Source organism: Amborella trichopoda, chromosome 4 (genome assembly GCF_054954075.1).
Source record: "Amborella trichopoda isolate Santa Cruz 75 chromosome 4, AtrichopodaSantaCruz75HAP2 v2.0, whole genome shotgun sequence".
Lineage (NCBI taxonomy): Eukaryota > Viridiplantae > Streptophyta > Magnoliopsida > Amborellales > Amborellaceae > Amborella > Amborella trichopoda.
In genome coordinates, this window is record NC_142339.1 from 56,579,692 (window position 1) to 56,593,457 (window position 13,766).

At 36.6% G+C, this 13,766-nt stretch overlaps 1 protein-coding gene across 1 annotated transcript; it reads left to right on the forward strand.

The window, feature by feature from the left end:
* The first annotated feature begins 6,364 nt into the window (after nt 1-6,364).
* Nucleotides 6,365-13,081, forward strand: LOC18422375 (small ribosomal subunit protein uS2y). The gene is made up of 5 exons (XM_006827046.4): nt 6,365-6,559; nt 8,599-8,861; nt 9,518-9,715; nt 11,812-12,028; nt 12,740-13,081. Exons 1-5 carry the CDS (start codon nt 6,439-6,441, stop codon nt 12,835-12,837), a joined length of 897 nt encoding a protein of 298 aa, XP_006827109.1. The 5' UTR covers nt 6,365-6,438; the 3' UTR covers nt 12,838-13,081.
* The last annotated feature ends 685 nt before the right edge of the window (nt 13,082-13,766 follow it).

A 13,766-nucleotide genomic window follows, 5' to 3' on the forward strand; every position in this document is an offset into this window, starting at 1 on the left:
GCATTTGCAGCTCCCAAAATAGTGCTGATCATGATGCTCAACATCCTTCCATGGCAAAGGAAGTATAGATCTTTTAAACCATCTTGAAATTCCTACAAATACTTCATTATTAAAAAGAGAGAAAAAAGGTTCTTGAATAGTTTCTTCAAGACCCCAGTGCATCACTAGTGACACCAAAGTTGTAAATGTTTATCCTGCATCCCCTGATGCATGCGTCTACCATCATTTTCCATGGATTTAGGTTATGGAACACATCCTAAATCACTGCAATGCATTTCCACCTTGGATCCACGCATTTGCAGCTCCTAAAATAGTGCGGATCTTATGATCTACGAAGAATTAAAATGAACAATCCAAAAAAAAACGAGTTTGAACTAAACTATTTTTGACGTTCAAAATCTATTATTGTTGTTTTTTTTTTTGTTCAAATTTGTGATCCTGGTGGTCAAGATGATCGACCTGTGATCAAATCCAAAATCCATCTCTAAGATGGAATTTGGAAAGGAGATACACCAAAACCCTACCCATGTCTATATACGCATCGTAAAACCAGCAGCCACATTTACCAATCTGTGAATGCGTGGGTGCGCACGCATGAGAGAGAGAGAGAGAGAGAGAGAGAGAGAGATTCTCTCCCTGTGCTTTGTTTGTTGTGTGGTGACCAACTCCTTGTGTTTCTTCCCTCCTTCAGATGCCAGCACTTGGAAAGCTGCCCCATCCTCAAACCTGTCCCACCATTTACCAGTCACTGTAAATTTTAGCTTACATAAACTATGTGGTGTCCCTCTACCATGATAAAATATCTAGGAGAATTGTGTCCCTGAGAAATGAGTACCCATTTACAATTATTGGTTTTGTTTTCTTACCCAGCAGTGAGTTTTTGCAGTATGTGGCCCCACTTCACTTTCCAGAGTGTAAGGGGAGTGTGTGCATGGGGCCATGTACCCCCTCGTTCCTACATTTGTCCAGATGTACACTTAAAATAATTTCCTCAAAAAAATATGTTACTTGGAAAAGAAATGAGAAAACTATATTGCGGCCATGCACATGAGCTTATGCTTTATTGCTTTCATGGAGACCAAGTACCTTTCGTTATTTCAATAATATTTATTTATATTATCGTCTTAATTGGTCCTTTACTTGCTGTGTCCTTGCAGAATAAGCCACGATTTCAAGGCAAGAGACAAGGCCAGAGATAGACAGGAGTTTGGAAATTTTAGGTTATTGGAGATGTTGATTGAGGAGTGTGGAAATTTTAAGTTCTTGGAAATGTTGATTGAGTCGTATTGTTATGTGTATGAACTGTAAAAAGGGAAAAGTTTTAATAAGGTAGGTTGCAACCTCAAAATGTAGAATCACATGTGCACCTCAAAAATCTATTGGAAATATTGTTTTAATGTTGAAAAAACCCTCTAATCGATCATCTCGACACCGAGATGTATGAATATGAAAAAAATTTATTTTTGAGTCCCGGAAATAGTGCATCTTGCAACACATTATCTAGTGCATCCATTTTCAAGATTTTCATATATTTATAGATCTACTTGATTTTAACAATTTTGGGATTTTAAAATTTTCTAATTAAGTATGAAAATAGATTTTAAGATAATTCTAAGAATTTTTTACAACAAAATTACATGTTATGATAAAATTTTAAGGTGCGCCTTAATTGGATTGTTTAAGGTTGCAACCTCATAGAAACCACACCCTTGTAAAAATGGCGTGGTAGCCTCTAAGTGTGTGAGTAGTTTAGATTCTTCTGATCCACGACTTGGGTCATTCTTAATATTTCTATCTTCATGGTTGCGAGCCATCCAAGGTTTTTGAGTGCCGGAATGCTTTCCGATGGGGATTTGAGGTGCAGCCATACCAAAATTCATAAAGCCCTAGGCCCTATGAAAATTTAGTGATGATCTTGGAGGAACTCCTTTCTAGAAATGTATATGATATTATGTGTTTGTTGGGAAGTAGGATACTATTCGCTCCTCGGACCGCCTGATATCAATAACAGTTGGTTGAGGAGCTTTGTTTCTATGCTCAAAGTCTCAGAAAATTTGCAGACTTTGATTGTGTGGTGAGTCTCCTTCACAGGTGGTCGTCGACATTGGACGGTATGATGTTTTCAGGGGACGGACTTCGGTCTGATGACTGAAACTACTCAACCAGCCACTGTGGACATCAGATGGCCTCAGGAGCTCTTAGGATCCTGTGTCCAAACAAACAAGTACTAGATGTATGGATTAATGCTCTTATCTAACTTTATTTATCTATTAATTAGAGATTTTTTTTTCTTAGACTAGCATTTCTATTATATCTGTTTTATAGTTTTCCTTCTTCCCGAGTTCTGCTTTCTAGAAAAACATTTTTAAAAAATAAAAATAAAAGAGGGGTATAAGACCGTTTACTTTAGGAGGTGAGATTTCACAAAGGAAATCTAACAGTAAAGATGTATCATAGAAGTCAAAAGATTTTCCTTCGACTGAAGATGTTCTTTTGATTTTGAGTCTTGTTGAGAGGACAACCATGGCTGCCTAATTTTATATCCAATGGCAGATTGTGACGAAAGGTAAATGATTTTTACTGTTTTTTTTTTTTGAAAAGAAAATATCCGTAACTACATTTAGATGGTTCTTAATTTCTATTTAGGAAATTAATTTGCGAAGAAATAAAATGAAATACCAAGGCTCTTATTTGTAGTGCTTGTAATGGGCCTGACCTGCCCTTGCCTTGGCCACTATGCTGGCCGGGCCAAGAACAAATGAAGGAAAATAATAATAATAATAATAATAATAATAAAAAAGGGGCCTAGTCAGCCGGCCAGGCTCTTGGGCCTCATTTTATGGCCCATGCCCTAGTCTTTTAGTGGGCCGGGCTGGGCTGCCCGGCCCCTTGCCAGCCTACTCGTATACATTATGGTACTGCTTGGTGAGCCTACATCCATATGGTTTTTTTTTTTTTTGGAGCTGTGTTATAACTCATAGCACAATTAAGCCATGTTTGAGAAAAAAGGAAGATGGGGCTGCCATGGCTAGGGGTGGCAACGGGTCAGGTACGGCTCTGTTCTAGCTGGACCTAGACCCAAACCCGAATAGTATTCGGGTCTAAAATTTGGACCTGCACTTGGACCCGTCTGGTCCTAGGTCTGGTTGAATCCATTACCACCTTATGACTACGGGTACAGGTTGGGTCTGGCTGAATTCGGGTCCAAAAGTTGGACCTATACCCAAACCTGAGGTCGGGTATACCCGTTGGGTCCAAGTTCTAGTCGGGTCAATTGCCAACCCTAGCCATGGCATCCTCTTTTCATAAAGGGTGCCGTTTGTATGGAGCCTAGGCTCTAAACAATCAAGTTAGAGTCTACCTTCAAATAGTATGGGGAAATGTGGTTTCAATATTGAAAATATTTGTGATAGCTTTAAAATTTATTTTCATTTTTATTTATAAAGTTTAAAGCTTCAAAAATAGTGTAGATTGATAGATGTATGCAAACTTGAAAATCTTGAAAATTGACGGTCCAAAAATGCGTTATAAAATCCACTATTTCCAAAACTTGAAATTTATTTTTTTCTCATGTCCATGCATCTTGATGTCAAGATGATGGGATATTTGGACATCAAAACAACTTCTAGTTAAATTTTCGAGGTAGGCTTAAATTTGATTGATTAGAGCCTCGGCTCTATATAAACTTTTCCCTTTCATAAGAAATGGTAACCGCAGCATGAAAGCTGCTTATTCCAAAACAAAATGGGGTATTTTTAATACGGTGCAGTTTGCATACGGATGCATGCGTAGGTGTAGAGGTATGGTGCACCTTCAAATTTTATCATGGCATATAATTTTGATGTAAAATGTTCTTAGGATTATCTCAAAAACTAGTTTTATATCTAATTATAAAATTTTAAATTTAAAAAATGGTTAAAATCAAGTAGATTTATAACCATATGAAAATCTTGAAAATAAACGGTATACATAATATGTTGTAAAATGCACTATTTTTTAGACTTAAAATCTTTTTATTTTTCATAACCATACATTTTGATCTGATAGATTTTCACATTAAAACGACTTTTTTCTTATAGATTTTTGAAAGGCATCTGTAGTTTTACATTATTATATTAGATAGCACCCGTATATAAACTTTTTCCTTTTTAATAGGGGCGTTCTCTGCACGCTCCTCACAAGCGTGGAAGTTTGATTTGGTGGGACTCAGGTTTTTAATTCTAAAAAAGTTCCACCTATCAAACACGACTTTAAGTTTTCTGACCAAGGACTGGTATGGCTTGCTCTTTATACTTTTCTTTGGGGGTCATTCTCATGTTATTCCTTTGTCTCCATGTTTTCCTTAAGAATTTTTCTCCTCTCTTATTTTTAGGGTGCAAACCGGTCAGGTCAGGACCGGCTCAGGGGGTTGACTCATACCTTGTAGAGTCTTGATTCATCAAACCCTCACCTGATGTAAGGTCACACTATGGTAAAAAATATGAAAAATAAAATATATAATATAGAATATTTTTATATATATTTTATAATAAAAAATATATATAATAAGACCATTTATGTTTTATACAAAGAAATCACAATTATTATTGACCATTGGACTTGAAATCAAGTTGTTGGAGATGTGTCATTGACTAAGCACAATGATCAAAATAAAAATTCTCGAATGTTGTGACACATTTTAATCTGTCATATTTCATATTAAATGGCTAAGAACGATTGTGCCCTCCTTGTACCAAGAATAAATAATCATATAGTATACAATCTATTTATAATATAAAAAAATATCGGTGAATTTAACAAAGGAAAAATACCATTTTCTTTTAATACAAGGAGGTCATAATTATTCTTGTCCATCAGATTTCAAAATGAATGGTTGAGTATGCTATTGACTACATATAAAGTTCACCAAAATTTCTCGAACTTCATGATACACCCCAAACCATCCAATATGACATCTAATGGCTAGTAATAATTGTGACGTCCTTGTACTAAAAATATATAGTCCCACAATATATAATCCCCATAGAGAAATGGACCGTGAGATAAATTATTTAACATCTCACTTTTTTTTTTGTAATTCAATTTCACAAATTCTATTTAAGAATAAATGATCATGTGTTTTGATAATGATACCGGGTCAAGGTCCCGACTGCCCCTAGTTAGTGTGGATTAGACCCAAACCCAACTTGACTGGATCGCCAAGTCCATGCTTCTAAATGACTAGGAGCTAACTAGCAGGGTTTAAAAGTTGGACATAGGCTCGAATGGGTTTGAGTCGATTGAAAATACCATCAAAACATGCATTTCAATAACAATAACAAAAAAAAGCTATTAAAAAAAAAAAAAAAGGTAAAAGAAAGAGAGCGAGAGAGAGCCATATAACATAGCACGTTTGGAAACAACGAAGCCAAATAATATACATGCAGGTCCATGATTTGAGCGCTCGTTATTGAAAATCCATCTTTTTATTTTTTTCCTAGTACTAACAAATTTTAACCCAGAATCACATTTTGGATCTCTGGATCTGCGTTATGAATCAGTGTAGAAATTTGGTTCAAAAAATAATAAAATGGAAAATCGGGAAAGGCTGGATGTGTGGGTACTTTAGACTCAAAAAATCTAATCTGAACTAGCAATTCCTGTTGCTGGGTTTCAAAACCCAGCAGCCCCCCATTTCAGAGATTGGTCTTTGGAAAATAAATAAATAAATTCTATATTCATTCTAGGTAAATTAAGAAACATTTTACGGAGGAAAATCGATCACTTTTACAAGAAAGCCATAGGATACGCACTTGTGAGTAGTGTACATTGCAGGGATTTTTGCTCCTCAAGCGTGATAATGAGAAGTTTGATCTAGTTCTTATGATCAAGGTTTTAAAAAATGTCGATTTGCATTGGAATTGTTCGATCCAATTTGTGAACCATAGGGCCAATCTGATTCCCACCATATATTAAAAACTACTTGGTTCTATCAGAACAAGCCGATTCAGACCCGCTTTTTTTTAAATTAAATTTTTAAAAGTTTTTTTTATTTTTTAGATTTTGTTTGCCTAATTATTTAGGCAAGATTGCCGATGTGAATAGATGACGGTCACGACGGGTTTTGGAATTCAATTTGCTAGTGGTCCAGACTGGTTTGGAGATCCGGATCAAACTTTATTTTTTAATCATTTGTCTTCACTATATACCCGGACGTGAAGAGATCCTATCAGCACGATTCACTATACACCCTTTTAGATTCTAATCTCCTTCTGTAGTCCACGTATTAAATTCTCCTTCTTCTTTATAGTCCACAGATACAGGAGAGGACCCCAGAACCAAAGGCTCGATAGAGAAGAAAGTTGAGATAGAGAAAACATTTTATAACGCTCGCTGTCTCTGTGTCTTTCTCTCTAGGATTAGGGTTTTTAGGGTCTGCGGAGCTTAGAGTGATTAACCATGGCGGAGCTTTCTCAGAAAGAGGCGGACATACAGATGATGCTGGCCGCTGATGTCCATCTAGGTACCAAGAACTGTGACTTTCAGATGGAAAGATATGTCTTCAAGAGAAGAACTGATGGTAAGATTTTTCTCTTTCATATTAGTTTTTCTTTTATCATTTATAGATTGTTTTACTGAAGAGAATAACTGATGGTGAGCTTTTTTCTCTATCGCATTAGTTTTTCTTTTATCATTTAGAGATTGTTTTATTGTTCATATGTGGCATTTCTAGTGACAGTTTATACGGGAATTTAGATTGGAATTTCGAGCTTGCATTGATAGTGCGTGGATTTAGAGTTTTGGATTGGATTAGGGTTTTCGGCCTATGTGGTTTGTCAGTTAGAATTTGGGAGTTCTGATTCCATTTAGGTATTTTTGCTTCACATTCTGGGGTTACACTATTTAAAGGCTTTAGCAGTGTTCATTTATGGTTTTTTTTGTTATGGTAAATATTTTGTTCTAGTTAGATTGAAATTTCATGCTGATAGTAAATATATTTGCTCTAGGGTTTCAGTTTAGATTGAGGATTTTGGGTTTATATCATGTTTGTAGTGCAGCTAGTATTACCATTTAGGAAAAAAGAAAAGAAAAAAGCAACAGATTATATTGCAAAATGAAGTGTTAGTCTTATTGGGCCTTATGTTTATCTTCATGTTTTTCGTTTAACATACATATCAGGGACTTTCATATTGGATATTAGGATTTACTGCTTCATATTAGGTTGATCATGTTTTTGTTGAGATCCGTGATTCCTGTCTTGAGGTAGGCCAGTATTTCAAAAATCTGAGTTTTAAATCATGTGATGAACGGCTTGAGGCCTTCTATTAAGAACATTAGCAATGCGATTTTTGAAGTCTACAAAAGGCTCATTTCAATAATCAAGTTCCTAAGAGCTCATCATTTTGGTTTTAGTTTTTAGGAGATTGGTTCCCCAATTTTTTTTTGTGCCGGGGGGGTGGGGGGGATAATTTCACAGTTCATATTATGGTTATTTGGTTTCAGGTTAGGTTTATGTCTCTTATCAGATCTCTCTCTCTCACTCTTTAAAATGCTTGTGCCCGGAATTCCATCTGATTTCATTTATCAATTGGGATCAGGATTTGTCAGTCGAGATTAGACCTCTCTGGTTCAGAAATTACATGTTATGTTTGCATCATATGTACTGGGCATTGCGTTTGTTTTATAGGTTATTAACATACATGAGGGATTTGAATGTCAGAATAGGTCTATCATTCCATGTAACTAGTTAACTTCACAATTTTACAACTTTGTTTAAATTTTATAGAGGTTTTGTATGGGTGTTCGGCCATTGGTTTTGTATATTTAAGTTTTTGTTTGGGATTTCCATCGTCATTTTATTTAGTGCAATTATTGTTTGGGATTTTCATGGTGGATATCATATGTATATTGTATCATGAAGTAATTTGACTAGCAAATCTTATAAAATGTGTTGAGAGAAAGTTGCTTGTGTTGGAGGCAGGGGCTGGGAAAGTGGGAAGGTTAAAAATGCAGGGCTTATAAATTGAAATTTCAATAAAAAGATCAAAAAATCTGATCAATGTAGAGGGTGGATTATTGGGGCTGGGTGGCACAAGGATAATGTAGAGTTTTGAGGTATTTTTCTGAATGTGCTTGTCAGTTTATGCAGAAAAACGTGATATTTCATATCATAAAAAAGAAAAAAAAAAAAATTCATTAGACTTGGGAAATAATGTCTAGGAACCCTAGGTGGTCATATGGAATAAAACACAGTAAAAATGGTGTCCTTGGATGCCTAGAGGTTCAGGGCCCCTCAGTGGTCTTCCATGAAAGGAATAATATTGAAAAGCTGAAATCGTGATTCATAACATGGATTATAAATACTTTGAAAAGAAAATCCTTCTTCCAAAACTTTGTAGCTTCAATGATTTTCCTCTGACTATTATGTATCAAGAATTATATTATAAATCTTGGTAGGTCATGGGAGAAATTCCATATGGCTGCAAGACTCATAGTTGCTAATGAAAGCCCTCAGGCTATCATTGTTCAGAGCATGGGACCTTATGGAAAGAAAATCCTTTTACCCAAAAATTCTTGTAGCTTCAATGTTATGCATCTTACTACTTTGTTATTTATCAGGAATTTATATAATAAATCTTGGTAAGACATGGGAGAAACTCCAGATGGCCGCGAGAGTCATAGTTGCTATCGAAAATCCTCAGGATATCATTGTTCAGAGCGCGAGGCCCTATGGACAGAGAGCTGTGTTGAAGTTTGCCCATTATGTCGGAGCTCATCCTATTGCAGGGAGACATACCCCTGGAACATTCACAAATCAGCTTCAGACTTCATATAGTGAGCCTCGCCTCCTTATCTTGACAGATCCCAGGACTGATCACCAGGTAAATCCTGTCTGTTATGGCCTCTTTTTTGAGGGAGGGGGGAAGGGAGGGTTTGTTTTCTTTCTGATTAGTGGGGTTCCTATGTAGAGAGAGTATTGCTCTCTCTCTGGTTAGTGGGTTTCCCATATAGAGAGAGTATTGGTTTTATTTTCTGTATTATGGGGTTCCCATCTTGGTTGGGACATTACACGGCACTTGCATACTCCCTAAATCCCATATGTCACCCTCAAAAAGGCCATTCTTATGGGACTTGTGTGACCCCAAACTTTGGGCAAGGTCATAAAAACACCATATGAACAATTTTATGATTTTTTTGTAGATCTAAACCTGGATCTGACAGTGTACCAAAACGGATGGCTGTCCATTATCCTATTTTTTCTCTTCTTGGAAAACTACTATCTACTTTTTCTTCAAGATGTATGAGCAAAAATTTGGGTTAAAAAAATACCCCTAACATGTATTTTTTGGCTAGCAAACATAGGGAATATGGAGAGGGTGGCAAATGTAATTTTTTTTGCACACGCACACACACATATTTGGGTTTCATCCTTGAGAGAGGGGCTTTGGAGAGGGGGAGAGAGATGATGATTACAATGATGATGACTTTTCTGTGGATTATTTGTCTCCTCATTGTTTGGTGTGAAATTATCTGACAGCCTATCAAGGAGGCTGCACTGGGTAACATTCCAACAATAGCGTTTTGCGATACGGATTCGCCAATGCGTTATGTTGATATTGGCATTCCAGCAAACAACAAGGGAAAGCACAGCATCGGCTGCCTCTTTTGGTTGTTGGCAAGAATGGTTCTGCAGATGAGGGGTACCATTCTTCCAGGGCAAAAGTGGGAAGTCATGGTATGTTCAGGAAACACAGCCTTTTCTTTCTGGCATTTATTATTGTTAGATTCTGCATAACAATTGTATTTTAGTCTCCTTTGAAAAATGTCTACCAAGCAAGTTTGCTCATCTGGGCCAATCCATTTCTCAAACATTAGTGTGCACAGCACTTTGGATTAAGTTCTGAAGATATTTTGGAATGTTAAAAGAACAAGTCTTTCTCATGGAACTATTCTGTATCCTTGCAGCCTTCCAGATCTGGATTTGCATTGTCATGTTCAAATTATTTTTTTGATTATTTTCAGCTTTATTTGATGGATACAAACATAGTAGCGTGAACCTTAGGTGTGCATGCCAAAAACAATCACATAAAAAACAAGTTCCCTAAAAACTGTACTCAAATTTAGGTTCAAGGATAAATTGATTTTCTCAAAAATTAGCTTGGTAAAATAAAGGGGAAAACTCAGAGCACTAGGGAAAGTATGTTCTTTAAAAATACCAGGAATAATGATTATCACAGGATTTACAAAATAATGAGAATATTTGTAATATTCATCATAATCAAAGCCTTTATCAAACTATTTGAAGTCGGTTACATGAATCCTAGTCTACCATTCTGCTCTATCAAGGGCCATAGAGGTCACAAGTTCCCAAATCGTTTCTCACTAATTCCAACCATGTCCTTTTAGGCCAACTCCTTACTCTTTTTTAGCCTTCCACTTGAACCAATTCGCATCACCTAACAGGTGCCGCACTGGGTATACCCTTACCCTTTTTGAGCCTTCCTGATTCCTATCGATCCTCATCAACCTCCACATAGATCCTTGTATGTCAAACATTCTTCCATGTCACTAACACTACATCAGCTATTATGATTATGAATTAACAAATGGCATCATGAAAACCCAGATCAATAGAAAACTCTTTCTTTTTTATAAAGTTAACTGTATTGCTATAAATGTTTTACATGGATTGTTTGTATCGATAGAAAACTCTTACCCAAGGTTTTTTCCAATATGCTACCTCTTGTTTGAAGATCAAGAAAATTGATGCCAAGCTCATTTAATCCTAACAGGGCACAATGATGTACTGCCTCCAGTCAACCAACATTGCCACTCTGACAACTAACCAAGATTACAAAGGCCAATTCACACATCCATCGACTGCTTCAGAAATTGACCACTTATGTTACATTATAGCCAAGGTTGCCACTACCTTAGTTAGGAATTAATCAGCTGATAGGGAGGTAGAGATTAGAATTCTCATTATATGAGAAAAACTTCCACATGGTACTCGCGTTTCTGAACTTCCTTCGGCAATATGTGAAATCCTTCCCAAACACACTTGCTTTAGAAATCAAAGTCCAAACTGTAACTTCGTGTTACAGCCTTAGCAAATGAGCAAAACTTTAGAGTTAATCAGGGTTTGGCAACCTCTAAAATGCCAATCTTTAACCCCCACGTTCATCTTATCACCAAACCCTCTTTCCTGGACACAAACACCAGAGCAAACATCTCCATAAGGTGCAGTCAACCTTAACATTTCCCTATTTCATGACAGAAATGCTTGCTGATCCTCGTGTTAAGAGTCCTAGAACCCCATTCCTTCCATTCATTACTCACCTATTACAGTTGTTGCTTCTTATTTTATAGTAAAGTGTGACTTCTGAACCTTCCTTAACTATCTACATAATTCGCCACTCTTGCAAGTAAATGAAGCCAACTGGAGGACTATTGCAAAGGAAAGCAACTAAAGAAAAAACTATGCTAGCTAGCTTAATTGATAAACAAGCCAATAGATAAACAATAACATGCTATGCCGCCTGTATTGCAATATCATTTCTGTCTTAACACGTGTTTTTTGGTATTTCTGTCAATGTTATGAATGGGCTTAGCAATAACATGGGTGTAGACAGTAAGTAACATGGGTGCAAAAATTAATTAAATGAACTAATTTATAAAGAACATAGTAAATGAGACCCTATTTTGGAGGGAGGGCAATATTGTTTTGAGAACATAATTATAAGTGGTGCTTAGGTTTGAGACACTAGAGATGAGAACATGATGGGTTAGATGGGTTCTCATCTTTTATAATACTGCTTTGTGTACATACAGGTTGATCTCTTCTTTTATAGAGAACCTGAGGAAGCAAAAGAACATGAAGAAGAGGAGGTTGCCCCGGCCCTTGACTATGGGGCCCCTGCTTACACAGGAGAGTTAGCTGGGGAGCAATGGCCCACCGCCCAAATTGGCGATGCTCAGTGGGGTGGTGAAGTGGTCACTGGACCTCCTGTTCCTACTATTCCTGCCGGAGAGTGGAGCACTCCTACAGGTAACCCTGTCCCTTATGGTTACATACTTCTTTTGGTTGCCCATGAACTATTTTCATGCAAATTTACCATTTGTTCTGACGCTTTCAAATAACTTACCAAAGAAAAGCTGTATTCGATGGGGAAAAAAAAAGACCTATAAAAAATCTTGGGTATTTGTTTGTTTTAGCTATAAGAAGTTTGAGTTATATTTTCCCTTTCAAATCTTCTCTTTCTTACGACGGTCAGGAACCAGAATATCCATGAACTCGAGGATCCCACTTGTGGGAGCTGAATGGCCATCTTGTATTGGTGATTTTTTATTTTGTTTGGATTGTTGGGAAGTGTTGGTGTTTGCAAGAAAAGGCTCTAGCTATCAAGCAAGGAAAATAATTAATGATCAGAGAAAAGAAAAAGAAAGGGTTTAGCTGACCTCCTCTTCATCTCTGTGATTTGCATGACTTAATAAAACCATGCAAAGTAATGCTTATAGTTTTGCAACTTGCTGGGTTGTTGTCATGTAAGAATTAGGTTTGACTAACCTTAAGGTCCTTTATCTTTGCATGGAATAATGAAATCCTGGAAAATCAATACTTGAATCTGTTCAAAACTTTGGTTTTTGTTGGAGTTATTGCTTTTAAAGAATTAGCTCTAGCTCAACTTTGTGAGAACCATATGAGATATATGCAAGAACTACCGAGTTCCTTATTTTTTTTCCCGTCAAATTGTTGCAGGCGTTGTGGCTGATGGATGGGAAACTGATCCTGCACCCCCACCAATGCCTGTTGATCTTCCTCCACAACCTTCAGGTTGGGGGGACCCTGTCGCTTAGGAGTTTAGTTAAGTGAGTTTAAATTTATGATAGGAAGTATAGTCTTTTCCATCAATGAACACGTATTTTGTGCTGCCTGTTTGGAATGATTTTGTAGGGGAGATGTAAAATCTTTCTATAGATGATGAGCTCGGTTCCTTTTCCTCCACTTTTTTAGTTCTTTTTGAAGGATTTCTCTTGGATTGTTCTGTTGAGTTTGTGGAAACTCTCATATCTACTTGATAAATGGAAGATGTTTGATTAATTGTTGTGATCTCACTTGATGAAAATTAATATTGGTAGCCTTGTATTCATAGCATAACATGGTCCCTATCTAGGATTGGCAATGTGCACAAGCACATCATTTGTAATTAAGGTATATTAGTTCATGTATGCATCAGGTGCTATACCTTTTTTAACCTTTTCTTTTGACAAACTTGTAGTCAGGCCCTTTCACAATCACTGGTAGCAGTTGGATGTTGTGGGTGTGTTAAGGACTGCACTCAAGTTCAATTGATTTTTCCTGGAACTTTGCATCGCCCCTAGCTGCCTGATTTTGCATCTTTTAGGATTGATTGCGAGCTCCTTGTATTTGAGATAAATGGTCTTATGGCATACGGTTCCTTGTTGGGATCGTATACAATGCGACCATTTATTTTCATCAAATTTAACATCTAATGAGTTGGAGTGATTATGACCTCTTTACGCCCTCATCTACACTATTTTTGGAGCTTTAAATTTTATAATTAAAGATGAAAATGCATTTTAAGGCTATTAAAACCACATTTATCACTATTTGAAGGTGCGTAGAGTCTCGGCTCTATACAAACCGCAACGAAAAATGAATGGTCTCTTTTTATATTACAATTACTTCATTTGAGGAATCTGTGTATTCTAGGTGCGTTTAATGGGGAAACTGCACAGTGAAAATTGGTTATAATTATCCTCCA

Bases quoted from the DNA above. Each gene is read 5' to 3' on its own strand.
- LOC18422375 (XM_006827046.4), top strand. From the start codon at position 6,439: ATGGCGGAGCTTTCTCAGAAAGAGGCGGACATACAGATGATGCTGGCC. The intron at 6,560-8,598 runs GTAAGATTTTTC...GTTATTTATCAG, and splicing joins CTTCAAGAGAAGAACTGATG to GAATTTATATAATAAATCTT. The intron at 9,716-11,811 runs GTATGTTCAGGA...GTGTACATACAG, and splicing joins GGCAAAAGTGGGAAGTCATG to GTTGATCTCTTCTTTTATAG.